The sequence below is a fragment of the Aethina tumida genome, chromosome 3, assembly GCF_024364675.1.
Source record: "Aethina tumida isolate Nest 87 chromosome 3, icAetTumi1.1, whole genome shotgun sequence".
NCBI lineage: Eukaryota > Metazoa > Arthropoda > Insecta > Coleoptera > Nitidulidae > Aethina > Aethina tumida.
This window is the reverse complement of record NC_065437.1, coordinates 7,323,824-7,338,853: the sequence shown is the minus strand read 5'-3', so window position 1 is coordinate 7,338,853 and position 15,030 is coordinate 7,323,824. Positions and strand designations below refer to the sequence as shown.

Sequence of the window (15,030 nt, the reverse complement as noted above, 5' to 3'; positions counted from 1 at the left end):
TATTGTCAATCTGACATCTTCGTAATCAAATTAATTATTCACAGTGAGACTCAAAAGGAAAAGGAATTTGAAAAATCTGTCTGGAAGGTAGAATATCAAGTCACTTGAGTGATTAGTATTCCTAAAATAACATTGGCTAGATTGAAGGCCTAATCAATATTCACTGACCTATGTACCAAGTATAAGCAAGAGTTGTAAAGACAATGGTCTTCAAATGATTTAGATTATACAGTTCCTAAATTGAGCTTCGCTGTGGAACATAAACAACGTAATTGACGGTAATGAAGAGGAAACAACTGGAGAAACACAACAAAAAGAATATAGGAAGGTGAAGTTGCCCAAGAACTGGAGAAAATACTAATATATTTATTAATAACTTCAGCAATAACATATATATATAAATATAATAAAATGATGTAATAAAAATTAAGTAATTTGTGTTTCATTATTGTATCAGATCAAAAAGTAATAATTTAGCGATTCCATGATTAATTGGATATTTTTTAATTAGAAAGGCAGAGTGGCGTCTTTGAGTCTCTTATTAAAAAGCTCATTATTTTTTGTAATTTCGCCCTCATTCTTGTCAAGCTTCGGAGATTACGTTTGTCATATTTGATATCATGCAGGGAGTAGGCTCAGAGAAAAAGTAATTTAACTTTATTAACAATTAAAATAAAAAATCTTAATATATTAAGTATACTAAAAGTACTAGTACAAATTTGGTGGATCAATAGTGGAGTTAATCGGCTATCAGAAAAATCAATTTTATTCCTATTTTATCAATTTAAGGTGCATTTCAGATATTTGATTACTTATTATGAGAAAGTACCATTCTTTGTGAAAGTGCATATTATCAGTTAGCATGCCGGGACTATACAATATAACCGATATAAAAAATAGACATATTGAAATAAGTAGTGCTATGTTGACTGATAAAACTGTTTTATTGTAATGTTTTTGACACGCATACACATTGTAACTGTGTACATAGATATTAGAAACAAAATTTTTAAGTGTGTTAGATGGGAAATATCACAACCCATTTTAAATACCAAGTAAGTACTAAGGCAACAAATTACTTGAAACACAAAGATAAGTTGCAAAGGATAAAAACAAATTCCTACGGGATATCATGACAAGGTGGAACTCTACCACATACTGAGTTAAAGGTTCAGTTGGCATGGTTCCTAATTGACATCCTCCTATATACACTATGTATAAAGTAAACAATATAAAGGGTAACGTGACCGATCCACCTGGCGGTATGGATGATATCCGAGAGAATATTTTTTCCCTTTAGACTTCGAATATAGCTTTTATAAGGCACAATTGACATCTGAGCAGCGTTATAAATATTTCTTATAACTCTAAATTTTTCAACAGGTATGTTTCTTTGTATTTGGATGTAATAGATGTACTTCTTTTTTAATTATTAAATAAAACTAAATTAATTAAACATAATAAATAATTGATTTTATTTTCTAATTCAATACAATATATTTTTTTATCAACATGTTAAAATAAATATAATTTACAATGCTGAAAACGACAAATTTTGTCTATATTTTAAATGAATTAAATTGGATATGATCACAGTCTTCTATGTTAAAAAATCGCACTAAAATATATTTATAAATGTGTGATAATTTTATTATCCAATTTTTTATAGTGCTTAGAAAATGAATCTCAAGTTGGACATATTTCATATTCTATTGTTTATTTATTTTAAATATCAATTTAAATTTCAAATAATTGTTGAAGGACCAGTATTGATGATAATAATTCTATATTCAAAAATTTGCTGATAACTACACCTTAAAAATTATTATTATTATTATTTCTAAATGCAAATGCATTATGCAATTTTAAAAATATTAAAAATACACAAAATTATGATAACGAATATTACGTTATTATATTATTATTTAATTTTTTATTTAATTCAAAAATTCAAATTAAAAATATATAATTTGAAGCATCTCTAATATACAATACTATACAAGGTAAATTTTTGACGACGAAGACTACCACCGAAAATCCATCTCAACGACCCTCATCTCTATATTCTCCTTAACCCTTTGTTTCAATCAGACAAATTTGCTGTACTTGAAAATGCACTCTTAGATGGAAATCACAAGATAAAATTCCAAGATACACTATTTCACAAGATATCAGAGTATGATTGGGGACGCAATTGAAATCCATAAACACGGAAACAACTTCAACAGAAAAGAAGAAATATTGAAGCTGGATAAAATATGGACACCAGTGCTCAACAAAACAAAATTTCTAAATCAATTGTCCAAGTTGACATTTAGTTGTCAATCAAGTGGCACGAACCAAATCAAACCTCTGAAGATGCTAGTCACTCGTGCTAGCGAAACGTTAGGAAATAATTCCAACAAACGTCGACCAATAAACCCATATTATTTTTTTTAATTTTTATGCAACCATTCCTAAGATATGTTACTTGCCACTTCCGAACAGTTTTAGAAGGTAAAAATAATAATTTTTATTCAAAAATCAATTAAACGATAGTTTTTGTGACGAGTGTATTATCAGACGAAAATATATGTAAATTGTTTGGAAAACTTTTCAGACAATGTTCTTGCACAAGTTTACGAGTTATAAAAAAAATTGTCTTGAGATTGGAAACTTAAGTATAATTATAAAGACGGGATGAGTCAAAGCTCTAATATTAAACAGTAATAAAAACTGTTAATTTAATTAAACAGATATTTTCTTATACTTTATTTTTAATTACCTTAACTACTTAATGAAAAATTTCTGTTCTTACTTGAATTTTACAAATTCATATAATCTATTTATTTAACTTACATTTCAACTCATGTAAGACTTATTTTTTAAATACGTATTTCGATCGAATTGTATTCGTTTATGTAATTATTGATAAATATAATATACCACATATAAAAAAATAAATCATCCATTTATCTCATCTCAATATCCAATTATCGCACTCCCACGATTGTCTGAAAAAAGAATACTAAAAATTAAATTCTCATTCGTTGCAAATAAATAACCCATGGAACAGAATCCATGATTAATTTAATAGCAGGATAATTCGGCCTGGATAGGAATTGGCTCGTCCATTATTTAAACAGCACTTTCAAATCTCATGACATTCGTTTCGGACGTCCGTATCGAATTCGAGTAAGTAAAAATATGGGGAATCTACATTTTCTTGTTTAATCATTTAGTTTCGGAAACTGATTCTTTATACCTTTGATTTTTGTATGAAAAATTGTTTTTTTTATAAATGTATAATTTACAAAATATTGATTGTTAAATATCGTTTAAGCTCAAGATTTGATTGCCTACTCAGTACATAAAACTCTTCGCAATCAGATAAAATAATAATGCACCAAAATCTCTGACAAAAATTATATACAAACAATCTGAATTGCATGTAAAATAAGATTTATGTTCCACAGTTCCAAATCTATCTTTGGAATAATTGACATTAAAAAAAAAGTAAATTAAAAATCATAGTTGTTTCAATATTGTCATCAGGTGAATTAAAATTATTACATCCAGTTCGATATGTAATATTTTATATTATTATATTTAAATAATAATAGACAATTGATTCTAAATAGAATCACTCAATAGCATAAAATAAATTTCCTTAATTTTGTTTATATTTTAATTACACCTATAAATTTAACTTTTAATATAGTATAGAGTATTATAATCTAATAATTTAGGTAGTACTTTGATACTCACTTACATTACGTTACAATTCTTTATTATAATGTATCAATCAACAACTTAACTTGTCTTTAGTTTTCAAATATGCCTCCTGATAATTTTGGCCGCTAGTAGCCAAATCTAACAGTACCTTAAATGCCGAAGCAATTCGAAGCCCTATTATCTATTGCAATCAACCACTTGTGAAGTGGTACATTGTCTTAATAAAGTAGTACTCAATTATTTATTTAAATGAACAACATATGTCCCAAGTATTTTTACAAAAAAATTAAATAAAAATTTGATAACATCATAACAGTGATGTCACCTAAGTTAATGATCATTTACTAACCATTACGAAGCCTCTTCATATCAGTAACCATCACTGTTCATCATCACTTGTCATTGAACAGAAACAATTTTTACGATGAAAGATTTCAGAACGCCAACTTTGTCACCATCTGCTTTTTTTACTTTATTATTACTTACTAATCCCCCTCTTATTTCACTTAAATTTGATCGACTTTGTTTACCTTTCGAAATTTAATATATGAAATTCCATGCTAAAATAGGGAAAAACAAAAACTATCATGTCTCAAAAATAATTATGACAGGATGAAGAGGAATTGTTTTTAATAAAAAATTATTTTGAAATATTTGATCTTTAAATGTGTAATAGCATTCTATCATATGAAAAATTAAAATCCATAAATTGTTATAGATACACCTTTTAGTTTAACCAAATTTGTTCGGGGATAACAAAAACCATCATGTTTCAAAAAAGAAAATGATGATAGGATGATGACAAATTATTAAAAAAATATATTAAATCATATTTACTGTAAAATTTTTACTTTATTTACTTTCTATAAACGAGTCATGTGTCTGTTGGAAATAAATTTATTTATTTATTTCTTATTATTTATTGGAATTCCAAATTTAATTAAAACGAAAATATCGAGTTCGAGTGACATTTGTTGCTGATTTAGAACTCGAGTCGAGAGCTGTTGAAAATTTAAATTGAATTAAAATATTTCGTTTCCTTGCATTCGAAAAAGTTATTTTATTTTCAAAAGTATTCGAGCTCTGTTAATTATACGAGTTCGGAGATTTTGAGAGATGTTACATGCATTCTAAAAGAAATAAATTTTCGAGAGTAATATTTTTCTTATAATTCGAAAATATTAATAGTTATTTTTAATTTGAAACATTGTAATGCAGTCAGTTATTTTAATTTTTGTACATAATTTTTTAGAATATGAATTCTCTAATTTAATACTCTTACAAAATTGTAACAAAGAGAATGTGTATTTTTGGAAAAAATAAAATATTTAAAACTTTATACATCGTGCAGCTGGGTTGATCTCAGATTACCTACTAGCGTCATCAGTACTCCTATTACTAGTATTTTTCCAAGCGATTTAGTTGAGATTAAAAATTTACAAATCATATTTAACAGGTTTGTAAATGGTAATAATGGGAAAGAGATTACGAAATCATTTAGTTAACTTGAAAAAAATTGATCCATAATAATTATGTGCTGTAATTTAAGGTTTTATACAAAATAGGAGGATCTACCTTAAAATGTTACCTGTATGTCCTTATTACCAGAAAAGTAATATGGGGACGCAGGAAATGTATTTTTATGGACTTACTGTAACCTCTAGTAATAAAAACATTTCTTATTTAATGTTTTGGTTTGTTCATTTCGTGAGAAAATTGTTAAAATAATGAAATTCAAAAGTAGTAATATGTAGAAGACTTTTGATGTATTTTAATAGGCAGGATTCATATGGAGAAAAGCTTATAGAATTCTACTTACTTCTACTTATATAATATATAATAATCAGAACTTGTATGTTGAGAATTTTATTCGACACGAAGATATATAAAATAAGAAAGTGTTAATTTGTTCCATACAGCAAAAAAATGCATAAAAAATATTTACATACAGACTAGTATATCATCTCACGTATTCAAATGCGGATTGAAAAATGTGCGCTTAAACTTAAAAATTCAAATTTTAAATTAAATAAAACAGTCAATAATCGACTAAAAACTCATTTATTACTATCAATAACGTTTTTTAAAATTTTAAATAAAGATTAAATTAGGTATGGAAATTTAACACAATTTTCTCAGTTACAAGTAAAAAATAAGTAAGCTTCAAATGAATGTGCATAAAGTAATACTTATTAGTACATTATCATTCATTTTCCATAATAAAACTAATAGTTCAATTTAAGAAATGATTGATTTTTATTAATGACAGCACAAAAAAAATGTGAGTCAGGTGTGATAAATAAAATACCTTTATGAGAGGACAATTTTATTGATATCTATCACATATATTCAGTATACGGTATTTTAAATACATTTAGTCAATGTGTTTCAATAAAATTGTTATCTGTGTTATTATCATTGTACATAAACAACCTCCATTGATGAAGTGGGTATAAACAGGATATGAATCAATAACCAAACCTTAAATTATGGACATCAGTTATAAAAAAGAATGTGCTTATACAAAACCTTTTAAAGTAACTCATTTGAATATATGAAAAACTAAAGTTTACATAGCAATACAACAGGCTTACATCGCTTTAACATTATGACAATTTTGAATGCTTACATCTTACTTATTCACAGAGATTACATCAAATTACAACAGTGTACAGGGTGTTTTTTCGCGAAATGGATTAACCCTTTGACTGGAAAAACCAACCAAAAGGCAATCATCCTGTTCATGTTCGGTGATATATTTGATGATGTCTTTGACAGCCAAAGACACCGGCATACGTTTGATAGCACCTTCGCGACGAAGCTGCTCGGTTATACAACGCTGTTGCTGAAGATTTGAGACAACCATGTCCATCAACGCGGTATCGGAGAGGCCTATGGTGAATAACTTTACCTAAACACACACACAAAAAACTGGGCGCGGTTGTCAATACCGCACAACTTCCACGGACGCTTTAAAAAAGGTCGACCACGACTGGCAGGAGGCACTAACGCAATATCTGAAGAAAAGTTATGCTGAATTATACACAGGAACAAAACAATTTACTTACAAAATACCTATCCTGTTGCTTGTCAGCGTCTGTCAACTCATTTGACCTTGATGATAAACATCGTTAACCAGGGGCACCAACTTATACACGACAAAATTTTAAATTATCATATTGTATAGCGCGTATGAGTATATACTAATTATCGTAAAAATATTATGCAGATTCATAATTCTATAAAAAAATTAAAAATCATATATCTTATAAATTTATTTTTTAATCAAAATTACTATGGAATATACTGACAAAAATAGAACAAAGTATATTATTTTACCATACATATACTGAATTTTGCACTAAAATTCATAATGCTCAAATTTTACTTGTTTCCAGCAATTTAGCGGTTACCTTTTACAATTGTTTTGGGATAATTTCCACACATAATTCATTACCTCAACCACGAAATAAAAATATGGTGGTATAAATATATATTATTAATATAATGTTCCAATTTTGTCTAACGTCTAAAATATTATTCAGAAGGTTTTGATTTTAGACCAAAAAGATTGGCATTTTATCCATAAATACACATTTTCATTCTCCACAATTGAAAAAAAGTTTGGAAAAATAAGTGAAGTAATACAAATTTTATGAGGATATTCATAAGTTAACATTTTAATGAAATTTATAATAACATTTATTTCTTTATCCGACATCGTTCTTTAAAGCTAAAAATGCCTAGAGAAGTCCATTTATTCACACAAATTAAACAACACATTGTAGAAAAAGTAAATTTAAACAAATCGATCGTTTCGAGGAGTATTTCCAATTTTAACACATAAAAATGCTTTCATAAGCGCATCCCGCATAAATCAAGAAATAAACGAGATCAATGTGTCGGTGAGTACCATAAAACAATGAGTTAATGAAACTGATCTCTATGGAAGAAAATCAGCAAAGTAACAATTTATTTTTGAAAAAAAATAGTGCAGCATGACTACTTTTTGCAAGGAATGTTAAAAGTACGTAACTCACTAATAAATAATTTTATTGACGTATTGTTGTTATCAAACATACAGCATAACTAACGATAATATGAACATTTAAACGTATACTTTTATCAAGACAAATAAAAATTTCTAAAGTTGCTCTACATATGAAAGTATATAATTTTTTAAGTTTATAACATTTTTAATTTTTTACTACAAAACTTGACTAAAATTTCATTTAATGCATAATTATATATCACAGTAACTTAACTAATCCAAGCTTCAATTCGAACGTCTTGAATAAATTTGATTAAATTATGTAAAAAGACTAATTAGTGCACACAATTTCAATTCAAACTACAGTTGATATTGTATCTATGTATTTTCACATATTTATTTATTAACGAAACAATTAACACATACATTTAAAGCTATTAACATTGCACATTATACGTAACATAAATTGTCACTAGATAAATTATTCTACAGAAGTTTCCTTTTGTTCAGATGTTACTGAAGAGTGTAGGGAGATATGGGATCGTAACGCATGCTGTTGAATAAAACCTTTGTTGCAGATGGGACAAATATGTGGTCTTTCATCTGTATGAATTTTGGCATGTACCAGTAAAGTACTTTTTCTGTTAAAACATTTCTTGCAAATTTCACATTGAAAGGGTTTGAGCCCTGTATGAATTACTACATGCCGTTTTAACATTGATGATGAGCGAAATGTTTTTTCACACAATCTAAAACGGAAAGAAAAAAACAAATGCAGTTCATTATATACAAATTACCTATTATCACAATGATTTATACAGGATCTTTATAATTATTAAATATCCAAAAATTATATCTAAATATTTAATAGGTATTTCGAATTTATTACTAAATTATGAATATCAGTACCAAAAACACTAATCTATCTAATGGTGGGTATTGTAATTATACAGGAAAAAATCATTGTATAAAACTAACATGATATTAATACAGAATCTCAGTAATTTTTGATGTTATTAAATAAAAATAATAAATAAAATCAAATCAAATTTGTGAATATTTAATATTACACTTACTCGCATTTGTATGGTTTCTCTCCGGTATGAGTCCTCATATGATGCACAAGATGACTTTGCATAGCCATTGTCTTACCACAAACATTGCACATGTATGGCTTAACCTTAGTATGAACTCTCATATGATAAGTTAAATCTGGAGCTTGTCTAAAACCTTTACCACATATAGAACACAAAAATGGACGTGACCCAGTATGGATTCTCATGTGGGCCGTTAAAGTGCCAGATTGCCTGTAAGCTTTTCCACATATTTTGCAACTGTATGGTTGTTCTCCAGTATGCGATCTGTAGTGATAGTTAAGAGATTGATAATGAATAAATGCTTTTCCACACAATGCACAAACATGTGGTCTTTCTTTGGAATGTGTCTTCATATGGTTTCTCATACTACTGGAGTGGTGATATACTTTTTCACAAGAATTGCAAGAATACACCTACAAATATTTTAAATCATTTGAGATTTATAATTTATAATACTATTAATTGATAGTTTCTGATTTTATTTCAGTTTATGTAAGATTAAAATATAATAAAACAACCAAAACAAGTATATAACGAATGTTTTCAAATAAAAAATTACTTTACTATAAAGGAAAAAGATCATAATCCTAAGACGAGTTTTCAAAGAATATCATCTAGAGAGGGAATTATTGGAATACTCTATGAACAGCATGTTCAGTACAGTTTCTAATTTCAAATAATAATCAGGAGCATTCAAAATTTTCACACTCGGTACTCGTTTCAAGTGAATGATAGAGAAGACCTTAATTTTAAGTTGCAGGTTGCTAGGTCCGTTTAATTTACTAAATCAGTGAGCTTTGCGATTCTTTTTACTAAATGCCTAATTTAATCTCTTACAGAACAATAAATGCAAAGTTTTTTATAATCTATTTTTGGTCTATAACTGTATTCACACTGTATTTACACCTGTTTCAACAAAATGTAATTTCAGAACATTCAACTGAAAAACGAAAATCCTGATAACTGGATATATTTTCAACATGATAGAATCCCACAATTTTATAAGTATATAATTTAGTAACACATATAATTTTTTATGTTAATTGTTGTGTTTAAATTAGGATAAATATTAATTTGAATTGTAGTTATCACTGAAAAATTCTTTAATAAATGTACATTACTAGTTAATTTTATTTATCCCATCCCATCAAAAATTGAATTAAAAAATAGTCAAATATAAAAGGCTTTAATGAAAAATAAAACACCAATATTTAATTAAATCCGTTAGTATAAACTAAGATATAATATAAATGTAGTAAAATATCAACAGAAGCACATAAGGCAATTGATAAATGTAATAATTATGGTCTTGCTCACCCATTGTCCATTTTCCATCTTCTTTGTATATTTCTTATCATTGGTAACTTCACTTTGATCTTTGTTTGAATCATTCACAACTTCTGTAGATGGCTTTTCAATTGGAACATCTGGTGGTTCACTTTCATCTGGAATGTCTAAATTGGACATCAAATGATCATCTAAAGAAAAATCAACTTCTCCAGACTCATCTATTTTAATTCCATCTTCAATTCTGATGTCACTAAATACATCATTATCAAGATCATCAGCTTCATTAACTTTGTAATTGTTAGGATCATTTGTAATATCAGTTTCTTTGGCTAACTCACTGGAAATGTTTATAGAATCTACCAAATCATTGGATGTGATGAACTGTTCTGAAATGGAAACATTTACATTTTCTGTTACTTTAATATTTTCTAGCTGAATGATATAGTTATCCCAAATTTCTTGTGTTTTGTTACATTGCTTTTGAAATTTATAAGCTGAGAGAGTATTATAGATACATTCTGAACAAATTTGTGATGGAAGTCCATCATTTAATTCGACCTGAAAAAAATTCACTTACGCCTAAAATATGTGCAGAAATAATAATGTTACCTTAAAATTAGAAATACTGATCAACATTTCAAAGATACAAGGAGAATCATCTTTTGAGCCATTATCACATAGAATACTGAATATTGAAAACATCTGTTCCGATTCGAATAAACATACTCTGCACACTTTGTCCAAATGTAATGTTTGCGCTATTATTTCCATTTTTGTTTGTTTTGTTGTCTTTTTAATTAATTTGACGTTTAGCGGCTACCATAGGTTAAATTTGGGTAGAATGTAGGGGTTTTAAATTTATAACTTTTCCAGTATGACCAACTTAAAGATCAAGTCATAAAAGTGTCAATTGATGTGTCAACAATACAAAAAATTTATATTTTCTTGTAAACAATGAGCTATAATTTAGAAAAAACATGTCGAACATGTTTTCGTGAAGATAAAAATGTAACTTGTTTTGAAAGTGCGTATATAAGTTTGGATGAAAGATCCGTTTTAGCATCAGATATTGTGAATTTACTGGTGGATTTAAAGGTAATTGATATCGAAAATAAAAACTGTACATTATATTTTATTAATTTCAGGTTTCTGATGATTATCCAAACTTGATTTGTCCAGAATGTGTTCATAAAGTTACAGATATATTTAAATTTAAAATTCAATGTGAAAATGCTCAAAATAATTTAAAAACATATTTTGAAACATACAAAGAAAAAAACAACGAATTTTTTAATGTTGACGTAAAAGTTGAAAATGAAAAACATTTTAGTGATTTTGATGCCTTCAGTGATACAGCCAATGATACAGACGAAAATTTGGATGAATGTGAAAATAAGAAAAAGTTAAAAAGAATAGTTAAAAAAAAAATTGATGAGGATAATTCTGACGAAGATAATATGGTATTAAGTGAATTAGCAAAAAAAGGAGGCAAAAGAAAATACACTAAACGTAAAATTAAAACAGAGAATTCAGAAGAACAAAACTTGGAGGCATTTTATTGTGCTAAATGCAACAAAACATTTAAAACAAAATATATATTAACAGTTCATGAAAAAAGACATTTATACAAAGGCCAATTTTTATGTACAATATGTGGAAAAGGATTCAACTCAAAGGGCTGTTTAACAAGACATGCTCGTGTGCATACAGGAGAAAAGAAATACAAATGTGACATATGTGAAAAAATGTTCCCTTCATCGAACAATCTCAAACTTCACTCAAGAATACACAGTGGAATCAAACCTTATTTATGTACAATATGTGGAAAGTCTTTCAGTCATCCAACTGGTTTAACCTACCATTTCAGGACACACACCAAAGAAAAACCATATACTTGTGAAATATGTGGAAAATCATTTGCAATTCAATGTCATGTTGATAGACACAGAAAAATTCACACTGGTAAATATTATTCATATTATTTTAAAATAATAAATCAAATTATAAAGGCTAACATAAAACATTCCGTTTCTATATTTTAACCTATTTCCTTTTATAAATCACAAATATTTACTGAAAGTAAATAAATTTTATAATAAACTATATACATTGCTCCATTTTTTATTATTTAAAACTATTTGGCTAAATGCTGCCTAATAAATTTCATCAGAATAGACACTAATATATTTGCAATAATTTGAATACTGCTTTTCAGGTGAAAGACCATTCCCATGTTCTCAATGTGATAGAGCATTCATTAAGAAAATTGATCTGCAAAGACATGAGGATGTACATAAAGGAGTAAAACCTTATGTATGTTCCGTGTGTACAAAACCATTTCTTAGAAAAATGCATTTGAATTATCACATGATGGTACACACTGAAGAACGGCCTCATAAATGTCCTGTGTGTGGAAAAGGTTTCATTCGTCGATACTATTTAAAAGATCATATCATTAAGCATCATGGTCCAATTGAGAATTATAAACTAGAACAAGAATCTGATTAACTAATATTGACTTATATGAAGCAATGACTAAGGAACAAGTGATGTGAAAATTAAATAAAAATACTGTTTCAGTGTTGCCATAGAAGAGATATGTTTAAGAAATTTTTAAAATATTTTATTATTGATGTAATTGATAATAATATCAAATGTACAATTTAAAATGTTATATTTTTTAATTTACCTCCTCTTTGATATATTGAGAAAGTTTTAATTGATTTGGGTGGAGCTGAATGATACTGTAGTCACTAATCTAAATTTCTAAATAAATTTAATTATCAACGTTTGCCTAGTTTCAACGAAGTTTCTGAAAAAAATTTGATGTAAGCATAGAATGAGATTTTTTAATCAAATATTTCCTAGTGTATACTTACATATATTAAGGGTGGTTACATTTATGACAAAAATAAATCAACCTTTTCTTAACGAAATTTAATCTACATATATTTATATATTTTATACAACAGTTCAATATTCAGTGACATGAATATTTATATATGTTACATTTTTAATTAATTGAAACAATTTTAACTGACTTGCATGGTACTTAAACTTTCAAGAGCTTCATTTGAACTATTTTGTGTGTTTGATACATTTTTCACTGGTAACTTTTTTTTTACAATGTCCTTATTTTTTGATGAAGATGGATTGCTTCTGATCTTATCTTGCAGCTTCACTAACTGATTGTCAATTTCTTGAAGTTTATCCTTATTTTGTTTGTTGATCTAAAACAGATGAAATTAATTTTATGTTTAATTATGGAATATTTGTTGTTACATTTTTCAAATCTGTCTTTACTGCTTTAGCCTTTGCCTTTAGTTTCAGGCTTTTAGCTCCTGCCACTTTAAATACATTGTTCTGTTTCTTGTTCTTTCCCATAGTTACCTATAAATTAAAAATTAATTATATATTCATATTTTTTATATTATTTGCAACTTAAAGCAAAATAGGCCTGGAATTATATTTATAAATAATAAAATAATAATGACCATTCAATAAACAGATAACTATTTTACTTTAAATTACAATTATTAATTACATTTTTTTGATACAGTTATGTCTTGGTCATTTATTTTCCTTTTCCTTAAGAAATCTCCAGTCAGCACATCTTTATCCAGAGAAATTGTAACTCTCATCATTTCCTTAAAGTTACTAACTGTTCGAACTTTAAATATGTTAATTATTTTATCACATCCTAAATGACTTATGACAAGATCTTTGGCCAGTTTATTGCAATCTTCTCCTTTTACAAAACAATACAAATATATTGTTGGAGGTATAAATGATTCATTAAAATCATAATCAGGAAGTAAGCCAACAAAGCTCCCCAAAAACTCCACAGCTAATGCAGGCAAGTTCATAGTTATATGAACATTATGTGCTTTCAAAAATTTAGGCAAATTATTTTTGATTTCTGTTAAAATAAATTCTCTACCATCTTTATTGTAAGTTTTGAATTTTTCATTTTTTATTTTGTTATTTTTAAAATTATGATTTAACCATTTATACGATTCTGGATTTAAATCATTTGCATATACTTCACAATTCTTCTTAGCTGCTGGTACTGCAAATGGTCCCACACCAGCAAAAACATCAAACAAAACATCATTTGCCTTAATGATTTTTACTATTCGTTCATGCTCTGTACTAAGTCTTGAATTCCAATAAACAGTAGAAAAATCAAATTGAAATATACATGTATTTTCTTTTATTGTAACCATCATGTCATCTTCTCCTTTTAATATTTCCATTTTGAAATTTCTGTATGTGTTATCGATAATATTTATCTTGTTTACAACAGTCTTACAGCCTGGAGTTTTATCATATAAAACTGTTCCAATGAGTTTTTTAAATGGCAACAAATGTTCTCTTAGATTAATATGAACAATGTGTCCAACTTTTGTGAAACTTGCTACTCCTTCTTTATCTTCAGGCAAAACTGCTCTAAAAACTTGCTCAGTAGTATAGTTCTCATATTTTAATTCTATTTTTTCCATTTTTACATTATCTTTATCTAATCCTAGTGTCTGAAATTTGTTTTGCAATTCATCTGGTAAATTTTCTATGTTAATCAAGCAAGGATTCATATAGATAATAGCCTCATTATCTGATACGTTTTTTATAGGTTTAAATTGATCGATTTTTAATAAATACCGTTTCAGTACACTAATCACGTCTGAAAGTTTGACATTTTTCACATGGACTACTGGAACATCGATTTCTTTCCTAAATAATTCACCGTTTATATCCGTAATTCCTCTTACACATTTAGGAGGGTTTAATAACTCAACATTCTTCATGATTGTTGAAAATTTACTCACTTTTATGCAGTTAAATTGTGAAAAAGTTAAACAATTTGTCAAATTTATTGCACGTGATAACATTAGATATAGGTTAGGTTTAAAAACAGAAAAATATTGATAATATCAATTT

At 27.3% G+C, this 15,030-nt stretch overlaps 4 protein-coding genes across 6 annotated transcripts; 1 reads left to right on the top strand and 3 right to left on the bottom strand.

The window, feature by feature from the left end:
- Positions 1 to 6,023: 6,023 nt before the first annotated feature.
- LOC109597091 (guanine nucleotide-binding protein subunit gamma-1) lies at positions 6,024 to 6,849 on the bottom strand. Of its 2 annotated transcripts, none has more exons than XM_049965198.1 (2): positions 6,790 to 6,849; positions 6,024 to 6,731 (listed from the first exon to the last, which is right to left on the bottom strand). In XM_049965198.1, the coding sequence occupies exon 2, from the start codon at positions 6,584 to 6,586 to the stop codon at positions 6,374 to 6,376; it is 213 nt and encodes a 70-aa protein (XP_049821155.1). In that variant the 5' UTR covers positions 6,587 to 6,731; positions 6,790 to 6,849; the 3' UTR covers positions 6,024 to 6,373. The 2 variants fall into 2 exon arrangements, with proteins under 2 accessions (XP_049821155.1, XP_019868277.1); XM_020012718.2 differs by having other exon boundaries at positions 6,783 to 6,841.
- Positions 6,850 to 8,071: 1,222 nt separating this feature from the next.
- LOC109597088 (zinc finger protein 681) lies at positions 8,072 to 10,925 on the bottom strand. The gene is made up of 4 exons (XM_020012716.2): positions 10,702 to 10,925; positions 10,120 to 10,650; positions 8,782 to 9,215; positions 8,072 to 8,454 (listed from the first exon to the last, which is right to left on the bottom strand). Exons 1-4 carry the CDS (start codon positions 10,861 to 10,863, stop codon positions 8,187 to 8,189), a joined length of 1,395 nt encoding a protein of 464 aa, XP_019868275.2. The 5' UTR covers positions 10,864 to 10,925; the 3' UTR covers positions 8,072 to 8,186.
- Positions 10,926 to 10,996: 71 nt separating this feature from the next.
- Positions 10,997 to 12,764, top strand: LOC109597094 (zinc finger protein OZF-like). The gene is made up of 3 exons (XM_020012723.2): positions 10,997 to 11,187; positions 11,238 to 12,054; positions 12,308 to 12,764. The coding sequence occupies exons 1-3, from the start codon at positions 11,047 to 11,049 to the stop codon at positions 12,598 to 12,600; spliced, it is 1,251 nt and encodes a 416-aa protein (XP_019868282.2). The 5' UTR covers positions 10,997 to 11,046; the 3' UTR covers positions 12,601 to 12,764.
- Positions 12,765 to 13,078: 314 nt separating this feature from the next.
- LOC109597093 (uncharacterized) lies at positions 13,079 to 15,028 on the bottom strand. 2 transcript variants are annotated; one of them, XR_007547577.1, is made up of 3 exons: positions 13,637 to 14,908; positions 13,375 to 13,482; positions 13,079 to 13,322 (listed from the first exon to the last, which is right to left on the bottom strand). XR_007547577.1 is itself a non-coding variant. In XM_020012722.2 (3 exons), exons 1-3 carry the CDS (start codon positions 14,979 to 14,981, stop codon positions 13,125 to 13,127), a joined length of 369 nt encoding a protein of 122 aa, XP_019868281.1. In that variant the 5' UTR covers positions 14,982 to 15,028; the 3' UTR covers positions 13,079 to 13,124. The 2 variants fall into 2 exon arrangements, 1 of the variants encoding a protein (XP_019868281.1); XM_020012722.2 differs by lacking the exon at positions 13,637 to 14,908 and adding an exon at positions 14,919 to 15,028.
- Positions 15,029 to 15,030: the final 2 nt, after the last annotated feature.

Excerpts from the sequence above, each read along its gene's own strand:
- LOC109597091 (XM_049965198.1), bottom strand. The coding sequence starts at position 6,586 with ATGGACATGGTTGTCTCAAATCTTCAGCAACAGCGTTGTATAACCGAG.
- LOC109597088 (XM_020012716.2), bottom strand. The coding sequence starts at position 10,863 with ATGGAAATAATAGCGCAAACATTACATTTGGACAAAGTGTGCAGAGTA. Across the intron at positions 10,651-10,701 it reads TCAGTATTTCTAATTTTAAG|GTCGAATTAAATGATGGACT; the intron begins GTAACATTATTA and ends AATTTTTTTCAG. Across the intron at positions 9,216-10,119 it reads AGATGGAAAATGGACAATGG|GTGTATTCTTGCAATTCTTG; the intron begins GTGAGCAAGACC and ends AAATATTTGTAG.
- LOC109597094 (XM_020012723.2), top strand. The coding sequence starts at position 11,047 with ATGAGCTATAATTTAGAAAAAACATGTCGAACATGTTTTCGTGAAGAT. Across the intron at positions 11,188-11,237 it reads ATTTACTGGTGGATTTAAAG|GTTTCTGATGATTATCCAAA; the intron begins GTAATTGATATC and ends TATTAATTTCAG. Across the intron at positions 12,055-12,307 it reads ACACAGAAAAATTCACACTG|GTGAAAGACCATTCCCATGT; the intron begins GTAAATATTATT and ends ACTGCTTTTCAG.
- LOC109597093 (XM_020012722.2), bottom strand. The coding sequence starts at position 14,981 with ATGTTATCACGTGCAATAAATTTGACAAATTGTTTAACTTTTTCACAA. Across the intron at positions 13,483-14,918 it reads CACAATTTAACTGCATAAAA|GTAACTATGGGAAAGAACAA; the intron begins GTGAGTAAATTT and ends TTTAATTTATAG. Across the intron at positions 13,323-13,374 it reads TAAAGACAGATTTGAAAAAT|ATCAACAAACAAAATAAGGA; the intron begins GTAACAACAAAT and ends CATCTGTTTTAG.